Genomic DNA, 20,484 nt, shown 5'->3' on the forward strand with positions numbered 1-20,484 from the left:
TCTGAATCAGAGAACATAGGTGAAATCAGACTGTTTAAAGATCAAAAATTTTTGTTTCAACATACAGAACTCATTCTGCCTCTCTACTTGAAGTCAACAGATGCCAAGGTAAACTGATCAAAGGCATGTTCTTGTAATATAGCTAAATTTACCTTCTCTCAAGTAGACAAGTGTGCATGTAGATTCAATATATGTCTAAAAATAGACTATTTTACAGGAAATTCCCTATAAGCCAAAACACAGTTACCGTGAGCCTTATTTTTTGTTAGCTCCCATTTAACTGTATTTATCCACTTGGGAGAACATGGTGGACATGACGTACACTGAATGGTATTTTAGCTGAAATTTTACAGAGTAAACATTATAATTACACAATCGAAGTCCTTCCTTTGCTGTTTCATATTCTACCTCTGTAATACAGCCAGCAAAATACAAAACGGAAACACACATAATTTTTAAACTAGTGCTGAAAAATAAGAGAAAAGCAGGTACAGTTTCTGGTTTTGAACAGTTGTCTCAAGGCTAAACTCTTTGGAACTTACTACAGGTAAGTGGCCAACCCAGCCCTATGAATTTTATAATGCAATGTTACCACAACAGTAGTTAAAATACAATACACAAAATATAATACCTTCATGAAATACTAAGCTAAAGATTATGTCAAATAAGCAGTATTCAGGCAAAAAGCTTGGAGAGGCAAGTATCTCTTTCCCTCTGCCCCCAGAAATCTCACTCACTTATCTCTACACACGCGGTCCCTACTGCAGGCCTGCTGCTTCCAAATGCTGAGCTCGCAGTGCTTGGCAGTAAGTGCTTGGTGCTGTCTCCCAGCTCAGGTGAGCACCCAACTGCAGATAGATGGGAGCTGCCGACCACTTAGAAGTGAAAATGAGTACATACCAAGATACTGGAGCTTTTAATCCAAGTTATTTTAGTATACATTTACTCAGTGATTACACATGCAATCCATCTTTTTAACAGACAGTTACACCATGGGAATACGCTGTTTTCACTTTTTTCAGAGGCACAAAATTCTAACTCAAAATCCACATGCACAATATTTTGCTTCAGAACTTTCTTCTGACAGTTTGGAAAGTTTAGTTATGTTTCTACACTTGGGAGAGCTTTATCTTCCCAATTTTCATTGCTGTGTACTTCAGCTAAATATGGGAGCCCTCCAGTGGCAAAAAAAATTGGAAGTGTTCATTGGGAGATTATACAGTTAGATAAATGTTTATTCCACATTTTTAAATTCAGGACACAGACACTGATAGGAACTCGCATTACTTTATGGCAATTTAATTAATCTTTATTTACTAAATACAACAGAAGCTGTAGTAACAGATATAATCATGAGTGATCATCAATGAAGTTCTCACACTCACTCAAGAACTAGGGCTGCTGTTCTCTACAGCATGTATGAACTCAAAAATCCTGTTTTTCCTTCCCTCCACCAAGAACTAGGAAATAGATTTTGCATTAGAGGTAAGCATCTCACAATCTTCACAAACACACTGTAAAGATATTTTTAATCACTGTGTTGATGTTTTCAGAAAGGTAAAAAAAAAAAAAAAAAAAAGGGACTTTTTTAGATTCCCTTCTGCCTCCACTTCATAAAGTCTATTGTAGAGAAGGAGGGAAACGTCACATGGGCGCAAGGACTGGCATTAGAGCTATACAGATAGCAATTTTTTAGGAACATTTTAGAAAGTTCTAAATTAAAACTGGACTGTATTTTGGATCCAAGAAATTTAAAAGTCAACTGGCTTAATCTGAAATGTGTTTGATAACGAAGGCAAAGGATCCAGTGAAAGGCAGCACACCCATACTCTTTTATACAAGAAATTTCAATTTTATACTTATGTGTTTGACCATTTCCAGAGCCAAAGTCAATTCTGAATCATTTGAAGGGGGGAATTTCAGCTCTCAATTGTACATAAAGCTCCCACTTGAAACCCTGCAGAGCTGCATGAAACAGGATTTTGAGTTGATCTCTAGGCACTGAAAATCTGAAATAGATTCAACATTGAACATGCCTGACCCACGCCTAAGGCAAGTAAAATTCTTCAAGGTGTGAAAAGGAAAAAACATGTTTGGGCAGAGGAAAACCTCAGTATTCAACAGGAAGACTGGGAAGCAATAGACGTTTGATGTGGTTATGAAGCACGTACTAGAATTAATGCACAGTTCAACAACAAGGTAAGTCTCAATTTTCATTCAGCTTTGCCAGTTGATTGTCATGGCCACATGCTCAATAAAATAAATATAAATAAATAAAAATACGTAAGTTTTGACTCCTTCTCCCTCCTATATATTTGAAAGTGCATGGCAACATTAAGGTTCCTGTTGATTTCCTGAAGATGCCTCAATAAAACCATCTAGATAAAAAAATAACTTTCTACTTAGGTAGAAAGAATTACTGTTTTTAACAGAGATGCTACCGTGAAAAATCATAGCCTAGACAGAGCTTTACATTTGTTTCAGCCAACAGCATAAAAACAAACTTGGGAAGAGCTTTATCCGGGTACTTCAGGAAAGTTCTGTACTAGTACGGGGCTGTGATTACAGCTTCCTGAAAGGCATCTACCAAACAGCAGAAGCCAATTGCACAAGCAATTTGTATTCTGTTGTGGTCATCAGTACTGCAACTGGTTTTGTGCAAAATAAAAAGTTGGTTAAAGAAAATATAGTTACCAGTAGCCAATGTTTTCTCATGAATTTGTGTTTGAACGCATGCTTGGTGACAGCATTTGGCAATTTATACATAGAAAAACAGAATCTACATTTTCTTAAAACTTGGCTTAAGGAGCAAATGCTGCTATGTACATACTGAGTATTAATACCAATTATTTAAACAAATTAACACCAAATGAACCTGAAAATTAACAAGCTATCAAAGCAAGACAATTAGCAAGACTTTTTCAAACAACCATCGTAAACATGCAGGCAACTGTGCCAATTAATCTAATCAGCAGATGGGGCCAACAATCCTCCTTAAGGTTCAGTATGGGTCACAAACACAGATTTGCTTCTTAGGCTCATTAAATAAATTAAATACAATGAGTTGTTAAAATAACACTAAGGTTCACACTTGAACCACAATGACAAAATACAAACCCCATAAATCTGTTGTTGCTAGCTTGAGTTGTTTGAAAACATGTACTTTTTTGGCCTTTCCACCTAAGTGGTTAAAAAAACCCATCATAAAGCAACAAACATGTTGCTCTCTCCACAGTATCCCAGTGCCAAGACCTCACAAAAGGAACATATGTGATCGTCTCTTAGATGTACTAAGTGGGGTTTGTGTTTGCTTCAAATCTTAATCAGATATTTACTCAGGTATCATAAAGACTCAAGATTGCTTGGGAGATAAACACCATGAGTAAGCGTGAAGTATTAACAAAGTTTCATGGTCTCTTTGGCTGATACCCATCATTCCAATTTCAATGAATGCATCATGAACAGCACATGACCTACAAAAATGTCTGATGATTAAATAGAGAATTAATGGTCCCATAATGGTAATGTTTAGGCTCCAATTTAGTTCACTACACAGCTTTTGTACAACATACTTATTTCTATTTCTGTTTGGCTTCCTCCTTTTTGCAGGTTTATTTATTTTATAAAAACATGCAGCAACTGTTTGCAAAACTTCCTTGAAGTGTTGCGATGGTATCCTCATGGGCAGCTTTGGAGCAAGACTACCTTAACACAGTACTTCTGTAGAAAAAAATTTATCACAGCCAAAGCCACTAAGAAGTTGGAGGGAAGGGCCAATTTAAACATACTATTTCAAATAACACTTAATTTGACATGAAGCTAAGAAATAGTGAGTTTTCTCCATGAAAGTGCATCTCTTAAGGCAGAAAATAAGAAATAAACCACAGAATGTACAACATACATCATTCACAGGGCAATACAGGAAAGAGAACTTTTAAAAAAAGGGGCTAAAGACTTAATTCAAAGACTCAACTTGCAGTATACGGGGAAGCATGGCTTTGGCCTTCCATGTACGTGAAAACTTCAGATGCACTTGAAAACTCAGAAGAGTTTTCCTCCAGAGCAGTTAAACTTCTTGAAATTCTAATCACTGGGATTATTGATTTTAGGGTTTTTTTTCTGTTTTAATGTTTCTAGAACCAACCATCCAAAACATAAGCTCTGATATGATTTCCTCTACTTACATGGTTGAATGTAACCCAGTAACGATGATTAACGGGACTGTAGCCAACTCAAACACCTCTTCACTAGGGAAGGAGGCAACTTTTGTTTAACCAAGAATTATCAGAATGTTTACCTTACAAGTCCTGTCTACTGATCTGACCAGACATCTACCTATGCACCAGCCCACGCTACTCTCTAAATGATGAAGACGGGGACAGAGAGAACTGAAAACATTAAATAAATTTCCCAGTGATGATACACACTACTCACATGATGTTCACGGCTTTGTAATACATTCTTACTCCTTACTGAGCTCCAGCAATGAAGTGATTTGCATTGGATTTTGATAAAGACTGAATAACAGCTGCATCATGTGAGAGAACTGATGCAACAGTGATTTTCCAAGTAACAGGTGCATGCCGGACCTGTCTCTGTCTTCAAGTTACTTTTTGCTCCTCTTAGGAAGTTCTCCTCTTCCTAATTTTCCTGCAAGTGATGATACCTATAACCTCAAGTGGTTTTCTAAATACATGCCAAAGTAATTCTTTTTGGAAGTGCATATCCATCCAAAATAACTATCACTTACCTTTTGAACTGCTTTTCAATTTAACAGCTTTTTTTTTGTGTGTGGATCAAATTGAATTAGCAGTAGGTTATAGTTAACCCGACTCTTGCAAGATGAGGAGAAAACTTGCCATCCTGTACTTTGACAGTTTTTCCCCAGTATAGTGAAAGATTGTACTACTACACAAATACAAAAATTGACCTCTATGCACCAATCCATGAGAGATCACAGCATCCTCTGCTCCTAGAAATGAGTACTTGTCTGTGGAAGTAATTCCACAGAGACTAGCTCTTACCTGAACACAGCATAGTTTCCTATGATCAATAGAAGGACCATTTATCCTCCTTTCTGTCCTCCAAAAAAGGCATTTAATTACAGTGTGAGAAAATAAGCTATGAAAGAATGGTAAGACAGTTCTGCTCTACTCCAACACAGTACTTTCTGGTTCATCTTGAGCTTGCATCTCCCATGTAGGTTGGGACTACTTGTCTATGACAGACTCAGAAGAAAAATACTTCCAAATAACAGCTAGCCTTTTTACACACACTATGCATTATAATAAAAAGTTCCAGGACATGATGACTGTTCAGCACATTTTCACAGAAGGTTAGCTGTCTTAATTGAGGAAGGCAAAGCTCCTATTCAGCTTTAAATGAAGAGGCTGAAGTCAAACTACAGAAATCAAGGCTAAATATTTAGCAGTACTAATACCCATTTCTAAACAAAGACACAGAAGCATCCTTTTCTACACAATAAAGGCTTCCACAGAAGATGTTTCCACAGCAGATAACCCAGTATTCATAGAAATGGTTACCTCCACAGCTCTTAGCTGTACACTTGCTGCTTTATACTCTGATTCTAGTCTGTTCTTCTCAGCAGCCACTGTAGTGCTCTGAAGAACCAAATCCGCTTTGAGGATGTTCAGTGATATGCAATTCTACATAGGAAAACAGAAAATGTTATTTTTTTCCACAAGACGCTCAAAACGGATATAATCACTATCAGGCTTTAGAAACTATCCATTTTTTAGTCATAGCATACAATCTCACACTGTGTTCAGCTCTTCAACACTGCTGTCTGTCAAATTCAATGAAAAAGAAAGGTGCCTTATTGGTGACCCAAGCTCTTCAAGAGGTATAGTCCCCATGTACTTTTAATCTGTAAGCATATACATATCACTTGCAACCAAACCATTTTACACCAAAAAAGCACGTTCTCTTTCCCTACGCCATATACTCACATGTGAAATGTGAGAAAAGACAAAGTCATCTCAATTCTTTCTCAGAGACAGAATCCAACAGGTGGATTTTGGTGGTCTTCATCAGTCACACACAGGAATGGAAAAAGGTCAAAAAATACACACATAAGATACATGCCTCTCTCACTGACAATGCAAGATGACTGACCGGATGTAGCGTGACACTACATCCGGATGTAGTGTCTTGTGTCTTAACTGGAATAGTGTATGACAACAGAAGGAGGCTCTATTTTGGAAGTTTCGTAACAGGCCTTAGTGATCCCCAGAACCTGGTTTGACAACTTTGACATTAAAATGGTTGCTTCTTTAAACGAGTCAGCCTCAGGAATGGTCTAGAAGCTTCAAAAAAATCAGCAATATATTCTTGACTGTGTGAAGCGTAGCTTCAACCTCGAATTATGGGGCATTGGGAACACCGGTTTACCTTTTTTTTTTTTTTTAAAAATGATTGGCATATAAATACAAAGGAATCCTCTCTCTCAATGAAAGGGAGGACAAGGTTCCAACTGTAGACCTAGGGGACCTGCAGGATGAAGTTTTGAGAGCGTTAGCTTCTGACCACAATAGTGAACCAAGGTCCGAGATCTTTACTATTTGTCATTTCAACACAAAGTTTCTACAGTGTGAACTTGGACATAAGAGTAAGTTTATTCATTTCCAATCCACTTAAACAGTTTAAAAACAATTATCAGAGAAGTAAACTGAAAAAAAAAAGTCATAACGAAAAGAGATGAAAAATGGAAAAAGTTAAGATTATTCAAAGACAACAGTGCCAGAATCTGAAAAAGTGAACAAGACTGTTTCTGTCAACTGGTTGTAAAGTATTGATGTGTATTAGGTACGTGCCAGGTACACTCTGCCTTGTGTATTTGTGTAAATGTACATGCAGCCTGTCACTCTAGTTGACTGTTCTACACAAGCCCCAGAACTCTAAGTAGATCATATTGCTACCATGCAAACGCACAAAAATCCCATACATGTTTTAAATTCCTTCTGTGGCAGAAGACAGTATGCCTGAAACATACGACTACCTAAGTTTTTATCACTTTAATAGCCTACAGCTATTATAACTACAAAACCTATTGAAGAAAGTACAAAGACTCCCATAAACTTGGAAGCATTCATGAAGTTTCGTTTGGGGATAACCAGAAATGTATGGATTTCAACAACTTTGATAAAACATATAATGAAACATCTTTCTTGTATCAGACCATTTTCTTCTCTTCAGTATGTACTAGCATATTTCCTACAGCACCCGAAGTGCAAAAATTAAGCTGATATATAACTGAAATAAATCACTTTTGTAATCAATAACTACTTCAGGCAAATACCATCCATCCTCCCCTACACCCCTGGTATACTGAGAAATACACAATATGTGTCAAATCCATTTTCCTATACTGGGTGAAAAAGAGATTAAGACGCTCCTTTAGGCAGGTCATAGAGCAGGCAGTAAACCACTTTGGCTGCACTTTACAACACCAACACACTTGGACAGTTTACGTACTGGGAAATGGGCATCAAATACAAAAATCAAAAGCATATTCTAGTAATTCCTGTTTTAAATATAGAGCATTTGCACAAGTTTTGAAAAGAGTTACTTTGCAGTACTGTTATTACCTGCACAAGTTCTGTAAGTTCTGTAAAGTAATCTACAGCCTAAGCAACCTTTTTAACATGGCAGGTGTCTTCTGCCGTTCTTTGGCATTTTCAAAATTGCTTTGGCTAGCTGACCCAAAGGTGATCTCTGAAACACTCCAGTTGTTGCAGTCCATGCCTATCAACAAATAGAAACAGCCCACCCTTCTGGAATACTTTTTTCTTTATTTATTATATAAATACCAGCAACTGGTATTTATATATAGTGTATTAAAATCAGTCTCACTTCAAAGGTAATACTGAACTCTTTTCAGGGGTAAGCAAGAACACATTTCAATGTAAGGCATGGCAAAGGAACAACATACATGCTCAAAGTGGTTGCAAGAATGGCACTATTTCTTGCTGAGTGCCAAAGCACAAGCAGATTCCCTTGGAACTAAAAGTAACTGTTTCTTGTTCCTTAGTTATTAAAAAACCCCCTAAGAATATTCACCTTGTGGCAGCTCCCATTATTAATGCTTACAGGCTAAGCTAAAGCAACAGTTAAGTCCAGACTGTTTTCTTCTTTTTTGAGTTAAAGAAAACCTCATGACATTGGAGTCTGAGACTTGAGTACTTTTCCCATCCTAGCCCTCTTCCACAATCACGGATCCTTACAGTTTCAGGTCAATTTTTCACACGACTAATGACCTCTCTTTTTTTCAATAAAAGAAAAGGAGATTAGGAACTAGGGAAGAAACAGTTCACAGAATTATGTGAATGGTTACACAGTTCATTCCTAGTTCGTTCCTGTATTTACTGAATCAGACCATGGATTTTAAGACTTCAGTCACTGAGAGTCTAAATCAACGCAAGCAAATGTTCTACAAGTCGAATCAACGACAGATGAACAAGTTCAAGTTCATAAAGGTGTCAAAAGATGTTTATCTTGAAGCAAGTTAGCTCGTAAACATTTATAGTAACACATCCAAATGTTGCATACCTCCTACTTAAGTTACAAGAATTGGACTTTTCACAACAGTGGAACACATACCAAGTTAAAAATACATACCTTTATGAGATGCATTAATTCAGTAACAAGTCTTGCTTTTTGGATATTTATTTCTTTGATCTTTGCATTTGCCTGTTGAGATTCCATCTCTAGGTTGATAGCATCTTGTTCCAGCTGTCTTAAACTATGGGAGGAATCAATATTTGATTAATCCTGATTAAAATAAATTGCACAAAAATAGAAAAATTCTTAATCTTGGTGATGAACCAACAGTTAGCAAGAACAGGAATTTGTATACCTAAACATTCCAAACACATTAGAGGCATTCCCAATCTATGCACTTTAAACCTAAGAAATTCAAAAGACAAAAAATTCATAATTAAAGAAACTCTGATTTTGGCTACTATGGGCATCACTCAGCAACCATACTCCTTTATTTCTGTAAATTTCAGATTTAAAAAAAAAAAAAAAATCAGCATAAGGATGACATTCTTCTGCTGCTGCTAGTTCCTTGCAACAATACAACATAGGAGACTTCAGGAGGTTTGCTTAATTCTTGTTATATATACTAGTAAAAAAAATTGTGTCCTCAACTTACTGCAGAAAACCAGAATTTTCACTCTTTTTAAACCTCAAAAACACATAATTATGAAGAACTTCATATGAAATAATCACGATGTTTAGCGAGCTGCAAAGCATTTGGAGATCTTCAAAAACAGCCAAACAGGCCAAGATGATGATCCAGGAAACTACAAACCAATCATTCTTACTTTGATCCCTGGGAAAATTGTGGAGCAAGTTGCCTTGGAAAACAATTCTAGGGATGTAAGGGAGAAGGTGATCAGGAAGAATCAGCAAGCAGTTACCAAGGGTACATCATACCTGATGAACCCAATTGTAAAACAACTGGATGACAAGAGATCAAGTGGTTGCCATTTACCTCAATTCTGGCAAGGCTTTCTGTTAGGTTATCTGATAAAAGCTCACCTGCACACTCAAAAAGGAGAGACAATAGCAGGTGGGGGAAGACCAAATACCCTACCCTGGCTATCCCCAGGCCCATCACAGGAGCCATCAGCCCACGAAATGCCCATCTCCACAAGCCCGGAGGAGCATGGGGGCACCCTAGCAGGCGGGAACCCAAATTAAGGGCTCACAGAGGAAGGGACACCCTGTCCCAGGACAGCCTCAGCACCAGTGTCCAGGTGTGAAACCCAGCAAGATAAGTCAACACCACAGCACCCTCTGGACTGACGGCAGTTGTTTCCTGGGGGTATAGGAGACATTATGGATGCAACAGAAAAGCACTTTGCAACTGCACAGGACTTACTATTGGATATTCAGGGGAGAAACCAAATGCAGGGAAAGGGAGGGATCTAGATGACTTGGAGAGGAACAAGTGTGGGAAAAATGGAGGGATATGGGGATAAAAGGGACAGTTACAAGTAAATAGTTGGCTGGTCAACATGCTTGTCCAGCCATGCCCAATTGGCACACACTCTTCTTACTCAGTTCCATTTTTCACTCTTTTCCTGGGTGAGGGACTCTATTCAGCATTCATGTGTGTGTATGCGAGTCTAAATGCAAGCAACTATAGTCACATCACAAGTCAGAGGAGAGGGCCTGCTTGTCTGTGGTGCCAGCAACTGGAGAGACCAGAGTGAGTAAACTTAAGTGACAGCCACTGGAGTGGGACCACAGGTCAGAGGCCCATGTGTCCATGGTGCTAGCACCTGGTACAAGTGCAGGTATGCAAGTGGTGTTTGACCCCTAGCGAAGACCAAGCCAGACTAGCAGGCAAGTAGATGAAGTGGCCTGGGAGCCAAGGGGGTATGTGTGTCACTGAGGGTGAGACCACAGGAAGAGATGGCTATTGGAGGGACCAGGGGAGTCCAGCCTGGCTGCCAGAGACCGTGAGGTCTGCTGTTTCTAGGGGTGAGACCTGCTGGCATGTGTATGTATTTAAGGGTAAAATGACAGGGGTACTGGCTGTTGGGGGGGACTAGGGGAGTCATGGCTACCTCTGCACATTTGTATGCCTGCATGTCTCCGAGGGCAAGACCACGGAGTTGGCTGCTGGGAAACCAGGGAGTCCCAGCCAGTTCTGCAGGTGTGTGCACATGGGTGAGTGAGGCAGCCTGTACAGGCAACAGGAGCAGGGCTGCAGCCTCAGGGGTTTGCATGTCCCAGTACCAGCAACCAGGGAGACTGAGGTCCAGGGGCAGCTACTGTGCAGACTCAGAGTGTCTGAACCCAGCTGTTGATGGGATCCACATTGCCCATATGTATGTGTAGGAGTCTCACTAGGGGAGCCCTGTCCTACTCCAACAGAGTAGGAACATGATGAGGCCACTGGTGCTGTGTTTGCCCAATTGCTCTGTGTGTCCACCTGTGCTGTGTGGCTGGCTGTATGTAAATACACACATATGTGCTGTTTAGATGTGCTCTGTGTGAACATGTCTACTGGGACGACAGGCTCAGCCTCACTGCTGGTTGCACCTGGGAGCATTAAGCTGCATCAGCTCTCACCTTCCTCTCAGGCTGCTGGATCCAGACCCATTCCCCTAAGTTTTTCAATGCTGTCTCCCACAATACTCAAGTTGGAAGACTACAGTCTGGATGGATGGAAGACTAGATAGGTAAAAAAAAAAAAAAGTGGTTGGATGGTCAGGCTCAGAGGGTCATGGTTAGTCTGTTGTACTCTGCGTGGAGGCCAGTACCAAGTGGGGTCCCACAGGATTAAGTCCTGGGACTTGTCCTGTTTAACATCCCTGCCAGTGACACGGAGGAGCAGACAGAGGGCACTCTTGTCAAGTTTTCAGACAACACTAAATTGGGGGGAGCAATAGGCCTGCCGTTCAGAGGGGTCTGCTGAGGCTGGAGGAAGGGATCGACAGAAGGCTCATGAGATTTAGCAAGGACAAATGCTGAGTCCTGCCTCTGGGAAGAAAGTGGGTCTGGCAGTGATACAGGCTCGGGACAGACTGGCTGTGGAGAAGCTCTGCAGGGAAGGACTTGAGGTATTGGTGGACAATGAGCTGAGCGTAAGCCAGCAGTGCACCCTGGCAGCAACGAGGTTTCCCAGCATCCCTGGCTGTACGAATGGAAGCAAAGGCAGGAGGAGAGTGACTTTTCCTCTCTGTTCAGCACTGCACCCAGTTTTGCCCCCTGCCCCGAACAAACTGGAACAAACTTGGAAAGCAACGAAGATGGTCACGGGCTACAGCACAGGCCCTGCAAGGACAGGATGAGGGTGCTCAGCTTGTTCACCCTAGACAAGGGACAGCTTCGGGGCACCTAATAGTAACTCCCCACTATCCTTCCCATGAGGGAGCCACTGACAGGATGGAACCAGGCTCTTGTAAGAGGTGCATAGCAGAAGGATGACAGACAGTGGACATCAGCTGAAACAAGAAAGATCCAGACTGGATGTCAGTAGAAACTTTTTCCCTATAAGGACAGTCAAGCAGTGGAACAGGATGTCCAGAGAGGTCATGCAATCTCCATGGAGACTTGCAAGATGCAGTGGGATACAGGCCTGAAAACCTGGTCTGAATTCAGTGTTGACCTTGCTTTGAGAACATGGCTGGACTACAGACTACGTTAAGTCCCTTGCAACCTAACTGATTCTGTCATTGTATATTTGAGAATTATATCCAGCTTTATTCAGATACTTTTATCAATTAGAAACACAAATATTTGAAAATAGTAATACTCACTGCAAGGATTATTTAAATAACTTCTATCTCTACAGAAAGACACCCACATTATGCAAGAAAATTCGTAACAGCCTTGTCTGTAATTGTGTCAGAATTCTTACCCCTATTCAAAATGAAGAGTGTAATTATTTGTTCAAAGGGAAGTATTTAATCGATACTTGTTTAGGTAAAGGGTCCACCTCCTGCCTTCAAACTGTATTCTGTATTCTAGTAAAACACCATGACGATACATGTATCCCTAATAAGAAACCTGAGAGCAATACTTGGCTTTGAGGCTAAGCTCACATTCACACTGTTTAGAGCTGCTTCTTTTCACAGCAACCTGGACACTTGTGACTATACAGCAGTTGATTCTGGTCCCTCTAACATCCCTGCAGCCCTATTTTTCTTTTCGTTATTTTTCAACACTGTTTTCAGTTTAATGCATGATAAGTAACGCAAGACCTGTGCACACAAGCACCAGCACCAACTTTCAGAAAATGAAAAGTAGTGCGGCATAAGAACATATAGGAGTATTTGAGGGTACGAGGTCTGCTCGGACTGTGTTACAGGAGTGGAGGGAGTGAAGCCTGGAGCAATCTTGTCTACGCTGCCTTCTGGGAGTGTGAGCCTAAGTGAAAAACCTCTTGAACCATGCCCAGGTTCTCCCTTATGACAAAGCAGTAACAGAATAACTAATTGCAGAGGCACACAAAACCAGAAGATACGTTAAGACAAATACCGTGGACAATCAGGGTCCAATTCAATCCCTGACATGCATGCTTAGTACCATTTATGTACAGTATGGTATTATCTAGATATGTGCTACCAAGACAGAAGACTATGGTAATATTTGAGTAAATGAGTGCAATGATCTCTCACTGGAATCTTATGATTTTATTACAGGAAACCTTCTGGAACATTGTTACATGGTTTCTCAAATACTGTCTTAATCTCCATTTCTAAACACCTTTGTCTTGATTATCACCTGTATCTGATGCTCAACTACTGGTTACTTTGTAAGGGTAAAAGCACATTGCAGTAAGAGGAAGCCAAAATACCTTTGTTATTAAAATTGTTCATGTTTCATAGATAATATGGCTTGTTTCCTACCTATCATACTTCACACCAATTTTTGATTCCAACTGTCTCCTCCTGTTTCCTCTCTCTAAAAGCTCCTTCTTCTGTTGCCTGAGCTCATTGTCTCTGCGTTCCAGATGTTTCTGTCTCTCAAACAATGTAGTCAAACGCATATCCAATGACTTTAACGTGTTATTGATGTCCTGAAATAAAAGAACACACACCACTAGCATTCTTACTACAAATATACCATACTAACACATGCAAGTAAGCTATGCTTATTGCACGGTAAAATGGGTAGCAGTTTACATCATATACAGCACAGAAATAAATTCCTACCTGTTGCTGGTTTTCCAACTGTCTTCTTTCATCTGTATCCACTGAACTAGTGAGAAACTGTGCCGCCCTCAGGGATGTGTTAGTAGAGAGGGTTAGGTTTGTGTAGGCGGACACTTTAACAATGTATTTTTCTTCTGCTGTGTATATTTGCCTAAGTTTGGTTTCTTGTATGACCTAAAAACCACACAAAAATATTAATCTGACAAAAACATTACTTAAGGCAATGCTTTTCAAAACAAGGAATAAACTAGCTAAAATCCACAGTAAAGAACTTCAGCTTATGCAAGACACTGACTTGTTAACAAGCCTTTGCAAAAAGATGATGCTGTTTAACACATCATTGTACTTGTAATTCAGACCAGTCAGCAAAGAACTGTTAAGATACTGTCAAACAGAGTATGTTACCATAAGCAATTAAACAGATTCTGATTATTCTGATATTACAGATAAACACTGGAAAAACCTGTTAATATTTGTACTGCATCATGAGCAAGGACTGTACTTGCTGTAGATGCATAACATGCAAATGTAGCCTGCGTACCAAAGAACCAAAGTACTTAAGGAATTAATAGATGAAACCATAACGTGAGTTGTAATGCATGTACTTCAGTGAAGCAAATGTATCTGTAGGAAAAAAAAATTAGGTATAAAAATACTAGAGTTACTATTTTCAAATGACTCATGCCAAAAAGGGTATTATAAATAACCAAAGATTTACCATAACGCAAGGTAGTACAGTACTTCAAAAGGATATAGTGTCCAGTTAACCAGGAACAACAAAAAGCCTCCATAGGACAACGTAAATTTGACTAAAGATTTTTTCAGTTTATATACACAGCACCAGCAATATTCTGTTGATTTGGTTCCTGGACACTGAAAACTGTGTTTACTTTGCTTTACAGCTCAGACTGTGGTTAACGACATTTCCATCCTAGTCCTTTTTCCACATGCTTAGCCCTATGAAACAGGTCTCCTTTTAAACTAAAGCTTCCTCTGGCATGTGTGAAACAAAATGTTGCAAACAAAGCATTTCTCAATCAAAAATAATAAAACCAAATAAAAAACTTTACACAACTGAACGGAGAGAGTGCCATGTGCAACACATTCATAATAGTGGCTCATCTTTGCCCTAGACCCCACAGAGCTCTGGAAAGGAGGGAGTATCTAAGAAGTAATTCTGACTGGTTTACAAAATGTAACTCAAAGACCTATTAGATAGGTAATCTGCTTCATCAGGTGATAAACACAAAGTGATAGAAGAATTGCAGTTTAAAGATGAAAAGGCTTTGAAAAAACATTAAGAGAAGAGCTTTTCATCTAGGACTCCCTCCACTTTTACTTTCCTCTTCCTCATTCTTAGAGCCTCAGAAACACGGAAGATAGGAAGGAGCAACAGCTATCCCAGTGAAACAGGAATTGTTCTCTATTTGCAGAGCCTGTTCCCTGAGTTTCTCAAAAAACAACTCTCACTGTTCTCAGAGAGCCCAAAGTAGTCTTCTGAATTCAAAGAAGAGTCTACTCTCTGTACAAAATAGACAACAGATGTCCAGCACAGACAGAGAAGTGAATAAGGATTTCAGTTGAAAACTGTCATGTGTGTTACCCATTATAATCCAGCAATGATGAGCTTGCAAGAACCCATGAAAGACTAAGGTAGGGAGATTACTGCTAGTGGGAGCTCTTAGTATATAAACCTTTTGGATTCTTAGAAATAGGCTATCTATCACATCAGTTCTGACTGAAGCTATACAACTGTATTTGCCAGAAACTGAACATCTTAAGGTATTTAAAAAAAAAAACAAACACAAAAACCCCCCAGCTTCTAATTGTTGCTTTAAACAAGACAGGTCAGTGTTGTCATGTACTATTAAGTGTTTGATTAAAACTTTGCCCAGAATATCTCAGGCACTTCATAACACTGACTGGGAACAGTATGCAGGTGAAAGATATATTTAACTTTCTGTAAAGTACTGCATTAGATTGACTGGATTTGTTAAAATGTCTTGGAATATGTTTGTGCATAATGAACTGTTCTCATTTCTAAAGGCCAAATAAAAGGCTAAAGCAATTTTTTTGCTTTCTCCACATTAACTTGCCAAAGAATTTCTGAAATAAAACCCTAGATGGCAGGTGTGTTTGTGCTATTTAGGACATCTCACCCTTTCAATCATGTTTCTGGTCTTCTCTGTTCCCACAGGGACATCATGAACACGGTACTGGGAGCAAAGATAACTCATCACAGGATGAGGAGCATCAAATAACTCTCGTAAATATGAGAAAAATCCGTATCGGCTGAAGAGGAGAAAAAAAGCATGCATCAGAAATAAAATTTGGCAGGTAAGCAAGCTGAAGTTACTGAAGGGTCAGAAAGAAGTCCTGCTAACCCAGAATTGAATTGGTGAAAATTCGATTTGCATAGAAAATTCTAATATATAGCAACAACACCAAAACATTGTATTTAAAACCATTCCTCACTGATATAGTCTGATACATACTGTAATTCTTCAATAGGTCTCGAAGGTAAGCTTTCAGCACATGATTCAGTAGGTGCGCATACAGCATTCACTCTTAGTTTCTGATGATCACGCATCTAAATATAGATTACATTGGATTATTTGGTAAAAAATAGCAGAAAAATTCACTATATGAAAATCAAGTATTTATTCTTGATTCACAGAATCAGAATTATTTTAATCTGACAGCCTCTGGAAGAATGCACAAAAATCCACTCTGGCTCAGACATGACTGAGTTCTCTAACAGCAAGCTCAGTTAATGTCTCTCTGAAAATACCATGCATTAGAGAAAACAAAAGCAATCAAAGAAATGCAGAGTCAGGTGCTCAATCTAAATAGCCAGGCTGGATGTAATAAGGAAGCCCCCTCTTTCAGGCTGTATGGCCATTTTGCAGAGATAATGGCAGACCACTGGCTACAGAAGCTCTGAAAAGCCTGGTCCTAACAGGGCAGAAAAGATTGAGGATACAAATGAAAGACCAGTTTAGCTGGTTAGAGCAGACTTGCACTGGGTTCCACAACCATGGAGGCAAGACAAGCCCCCAGAACCTCAGATATCACCACTACTGTTCACATATATAAAAATGACTAGCTTCTGTGAAAGGCAGATGGGTCTTCAAAAATTGCAGGACAGTTTGTCATTAATCACACTATTCTGTGGTCAGTAGTTGGGAAGCATTATGACAGATAATGCCGTATCTTGTCGCTTTCTTCTCCTGCATCATCTGTCTGGCTCTCAAAGGGAACAATCTCCTTATCACTCCAGGAAACAGCAGTATTAAGAAAATATAAGCCTGATTTGCTGCTTGGACCACTGTCTTCTCACAAAAGATGCCCTCTTGCCTCTTTAATCAGGAGGCATTGGAAAAGCTTGATACTACATTTGTAGCTTCCTGCTCTTGTCATTTTCTTGTACACAGTATTTTCTCCTCAGTAATTATTGCCTTGCCAAGGAAGACAAAATTTATTTCTAAAAAGAAATATTTTCTTAATATTCCTGCATCTCTCTACTTGGTCTAGGCTTTAAAAAAAATCTTACTCCAGAAGAAAACGTTAATCCAGAAGAAAATCTTTGAATACTTTGTATTAGCTATTGTGCTGATCTTGACAATAAAAACTTAATAAATACAGACTTACTTGGTAGAGTCCAAAGTTTAGGGCTTGTATTTAATCAATTTTTAAAATTGGTGCCTACTTGCCTCCACAAGAAACATTTCCATATCTTCTTGACTCTCAAAAACGAAAGCCCTCATGTCATTGGCCGAAATGTGATTTTCAACATATTTAGCATGTCTATTGTCTTTCATATTGACCTGATAAAGAAAGGTAATGAGTAAGTGATTTAATACAATTGGACTTAACACCCTCCCAAAACACTTTAAGCAGTCAGATGATATCCAAGCCTACATTTAATGAAAACAATGTTTAAATGTCTTTAAAGACATATTCCCTGTCTTTTTGCAACCAGTTCTCTTGGGAGGAAACCTACAGTAACTCACGTCATTCTTTTTTAGTTTTTAGCCATCCATATCCTTTCTCAGCATTCCTGGAGCTATCACTGCCTCCACCATACCACCTCCCCCTCTACTGCTCCACCCTAACCTTACAATTGCAATCACCACCATCTCATGTCTAGTGGCTCTGCTCCAGTACTACTAAAGATATCTCACTGTTTAGAAACAATTAACCTAAGGAATCAAAAACAGAAAACACCACACTCCACAAATTATTCATATGCAGTTCCCTTTGATTTGGATACAGTGAACATCACCAAATACAAATACAGAATTGTGAAGCCCTAGAAAGACAGATATTCACAAACTGATTGAATTCTCTTCAAATTCTTAAAAAAAATAAAAAATCCCCATGTTTAAGATGGATGAATCTTTTCATATCTGAATGAAGTGTTAATGTTAGAATTCTTCAGTAACTCTCACTAGTAATTAGACATTATGTCACTATACGTGACATACAAAGGCAAAATTACACAGAACTACACAATTTAATAACCTCAAGTTAGCCAAAGGCTGGGTACACTTACTAGCAATTTGAAAGCTAGAATTTATAAGTACGTGAGACTAACTTACATTGTATCAAAGAAAACAAGTTCACCCATTAGTGGATGTTACAGAGGTTAATGAGGCCTTAAAGTAAAAGCAAAGGCATCCTATCAACACATTTGTAAAATTAACTTGATCTGGTCTTCCAGGAAGAATTGGAAGTTCTGGTAGTAACAGGAAATTCTTGGTATTTTATACAAAACAAAAGTAATTTTGAACAGTTCTAGCGCATGCACAAAGCGGAAGAATTGGTATACAAATATTCAGCATTCAACTAATTTAAATTGTAGCAATACACTACTAAAATAAGCTTGCAATTCTGATGAGGAAGAGGAGGAGTGCATCTTCATCCTCTTCACATTACATGGAGCACATATTCCAAGAGGCTGGGATAATGGTGGAGGAATGCACTAGAAAACCAATAGTCTCTGCAAATTTAGCCCTGCTATTCCTAGCTAGTACAGTGACTGTAGAACCAAAACACAAAACAAAACTAGGGATAGATTAGGTGTTTGTCTGTAGCTGGCTGTGCAAAGCAAACCACAGAAACACCTGGGGATCACAGTGACATGTTGTAACCGTTGCTGAGCAGGTTGCACTATAGGAGGAGGTATTCAATTGTAACTACCACTGCTTTTTTAAGCAGCAAATAAGAACTACTTAAGTCTAAATAATTGGATGTACCTTAGAGGAAATCTGCAATGGGCACCTTAATAAAAGACTGCTCCTTGAGGAGGGAAGGGGAAGGAACCACCCCATCTTACTCAATGTTGAGTATTACTACATTGCCTACGGAATTAAAATCACAAATAATTCACCATGCTAATGTATCCTGCATGTAATTGGCAGCTCATTTCAAGATGAGTCTTGAAAGTCTTAAAGTCATTCTCGAAGTCTTGCAAGACATAAATAAACTAAACATTAACTGGTTAGAGTGATATGCAAGTAAGTTTTCTTACTTCGAGCATCATGGGTTCACAAACTTTTTTTTTAAACTTGTCTTTGTTCTTTCTCAGCCACATAAGAGCAGAGTGTGTGTCTCGGAATCTCCCTTTAAGATTCTCTTCCTTCATATTCATTATATTATTAAGTTGTCCGAGGCGATCAATTATTCCTGTAATTTAAGGCAGCTTCTTAGAGTCCATAACAAGTACACATTATAACTAGCATTTTCCAATATTTATTGACTATGCTACTCCAGCAATAGGGTTGTTAGGAGATTATAAGAATTAAGAGTTTCTCCTCCCACAATCAAGATGCTGCTTATTCTAAAGAAATCTTAAGAACTATTAAAGCTTAAAATCTAAAATAAAATGAAGACTTACCCAAAGGATAATGAAATGTAGTAGTGCAGTAAAAACACAGAAATTTAGTCCTAAAAATATGTCTCTTCAAAACTTGTTCTACCTTTGCATTTAAAACCAAAAACACCCCAAGAGGAAAGGGGTAGTGGGACTAGGAACATGAAATCTCTGAGTGTTATTTCATGCTTGCAGAAAACAAAATGTGTGACAGTAGACTGTGTGCGAAAGCATTTGCTATTCAGGAGAAAGAGAGATCAAATATTTTCTGTGCTTCTCAAGGTAAAATACATAGCGTCTCCTTCCCTAGGTCACTTGGTCTGTCTATACCTCAGTTTCTTCTTGGATTCTGTGACAAGTTAAGTGACAGACAGATAGGTACGTGAAAATGTACTGCACTCACTGAGGAATATATACAACACCCCCTACCCACCGAGCTATAATTTTTGAATTTTGTTTCTTAGAAAGAACTAATTGTAAATCCTAGGCTACTATAAAGAAATTTACTACAATTAAGGTTAGCTCAAGTTCATCTAGAAAGGACAAAAGCAGCATCAGTAGCTAATATACTGCCAAAAAGATCATTTTAAGCACTGCATCTTTAAACCAAACTGCTTTTGCTTCAGGTTTGTTTTTTTGTATCCTGCTAACAGTACACACCTGCATTTAACAACAGAAAAAAAATAAACTGGCAAAGCAGTCCTTACCCAGAGATCAGAGGAAACTAATTTTTTGGAAGGATAGTTTTAAGGTTAATTGCCACTTTTGAAACTTCTTGTTCTTTCTATTTTGAAAGCAGTTTCTGTTACTTTTGATAAAACTGATAACAGACAAGAGGACTGCTATACATGTAAGATACAACTATGAGGCTTGAGGTAAACATCTCAAATTATTTCACTACAGCAGGACAACAAG

The 20,484-nt window shown here is 38.8% G+C and overlaps 1 protein-coding gene across 1 annotated transcript in view; it reads right to left on the reverse strand.

Moving 5' to 3' along the window:
* Positions 1 to 20,484, reverse strand: part of SMC5 (structural maintenance of chromosomes 5) — a 52,240-nt gene that overhangs the window by 9,540 nt on the left and 22,216 nt on the right. The window contains exons 10-17 of the mRNA XM_076361835.1: positions 19,228 to 19,382; positions 17,408 to 17,521; positions 16,190 to 16,284; positions 15,854 to 15,986; positions 13,695 to 13,868; positions 13,389 to 13,558; positions 8,638 to 8,761; positions 5,544 to 5,666 (exon numbers count right to left, since the gene is read on the reverse strand). Of these exons, the coding sequence (XP_076217950.1) occupies positions 5,544 to 5,666; positions 8,638 to 8,761; positions 13,389 to 13,558; positions 13,695 to 13,868; positions 15,854 to 15,986; positions 16,190 to 16,284; positions 17,408 to 17,521; positions 19,228 to 19,382 (1,088 nt within the window). The remainder of the gene's footprint in view (positions 1 to 5,543; positions 5,667 to 8,637; positions 8,762 to 13,388; positions 13,559 to 13,694; positions 13,869 to 15,853; positions 15,987 to 16,189; positions 16,285 to 17,407; positions 17,522 to 19,227; positions 19,383 to 20,484) is intronic.

Source organism: Aptenodytes patagonicus, chromosome Z (genome assembly GCF_965638725.1).
Source record: "Aptenodytes patagonicus chromosome Z, bAptPat1.pri.cur, whole genome shotgun sequence".
Lineage (NCBI taxonomy): Eukaryota > Metazoa > Chordata > Aves > Sphenisciformes > Spheniscidae > Aptenodytes > Aptenodytes patagonicus.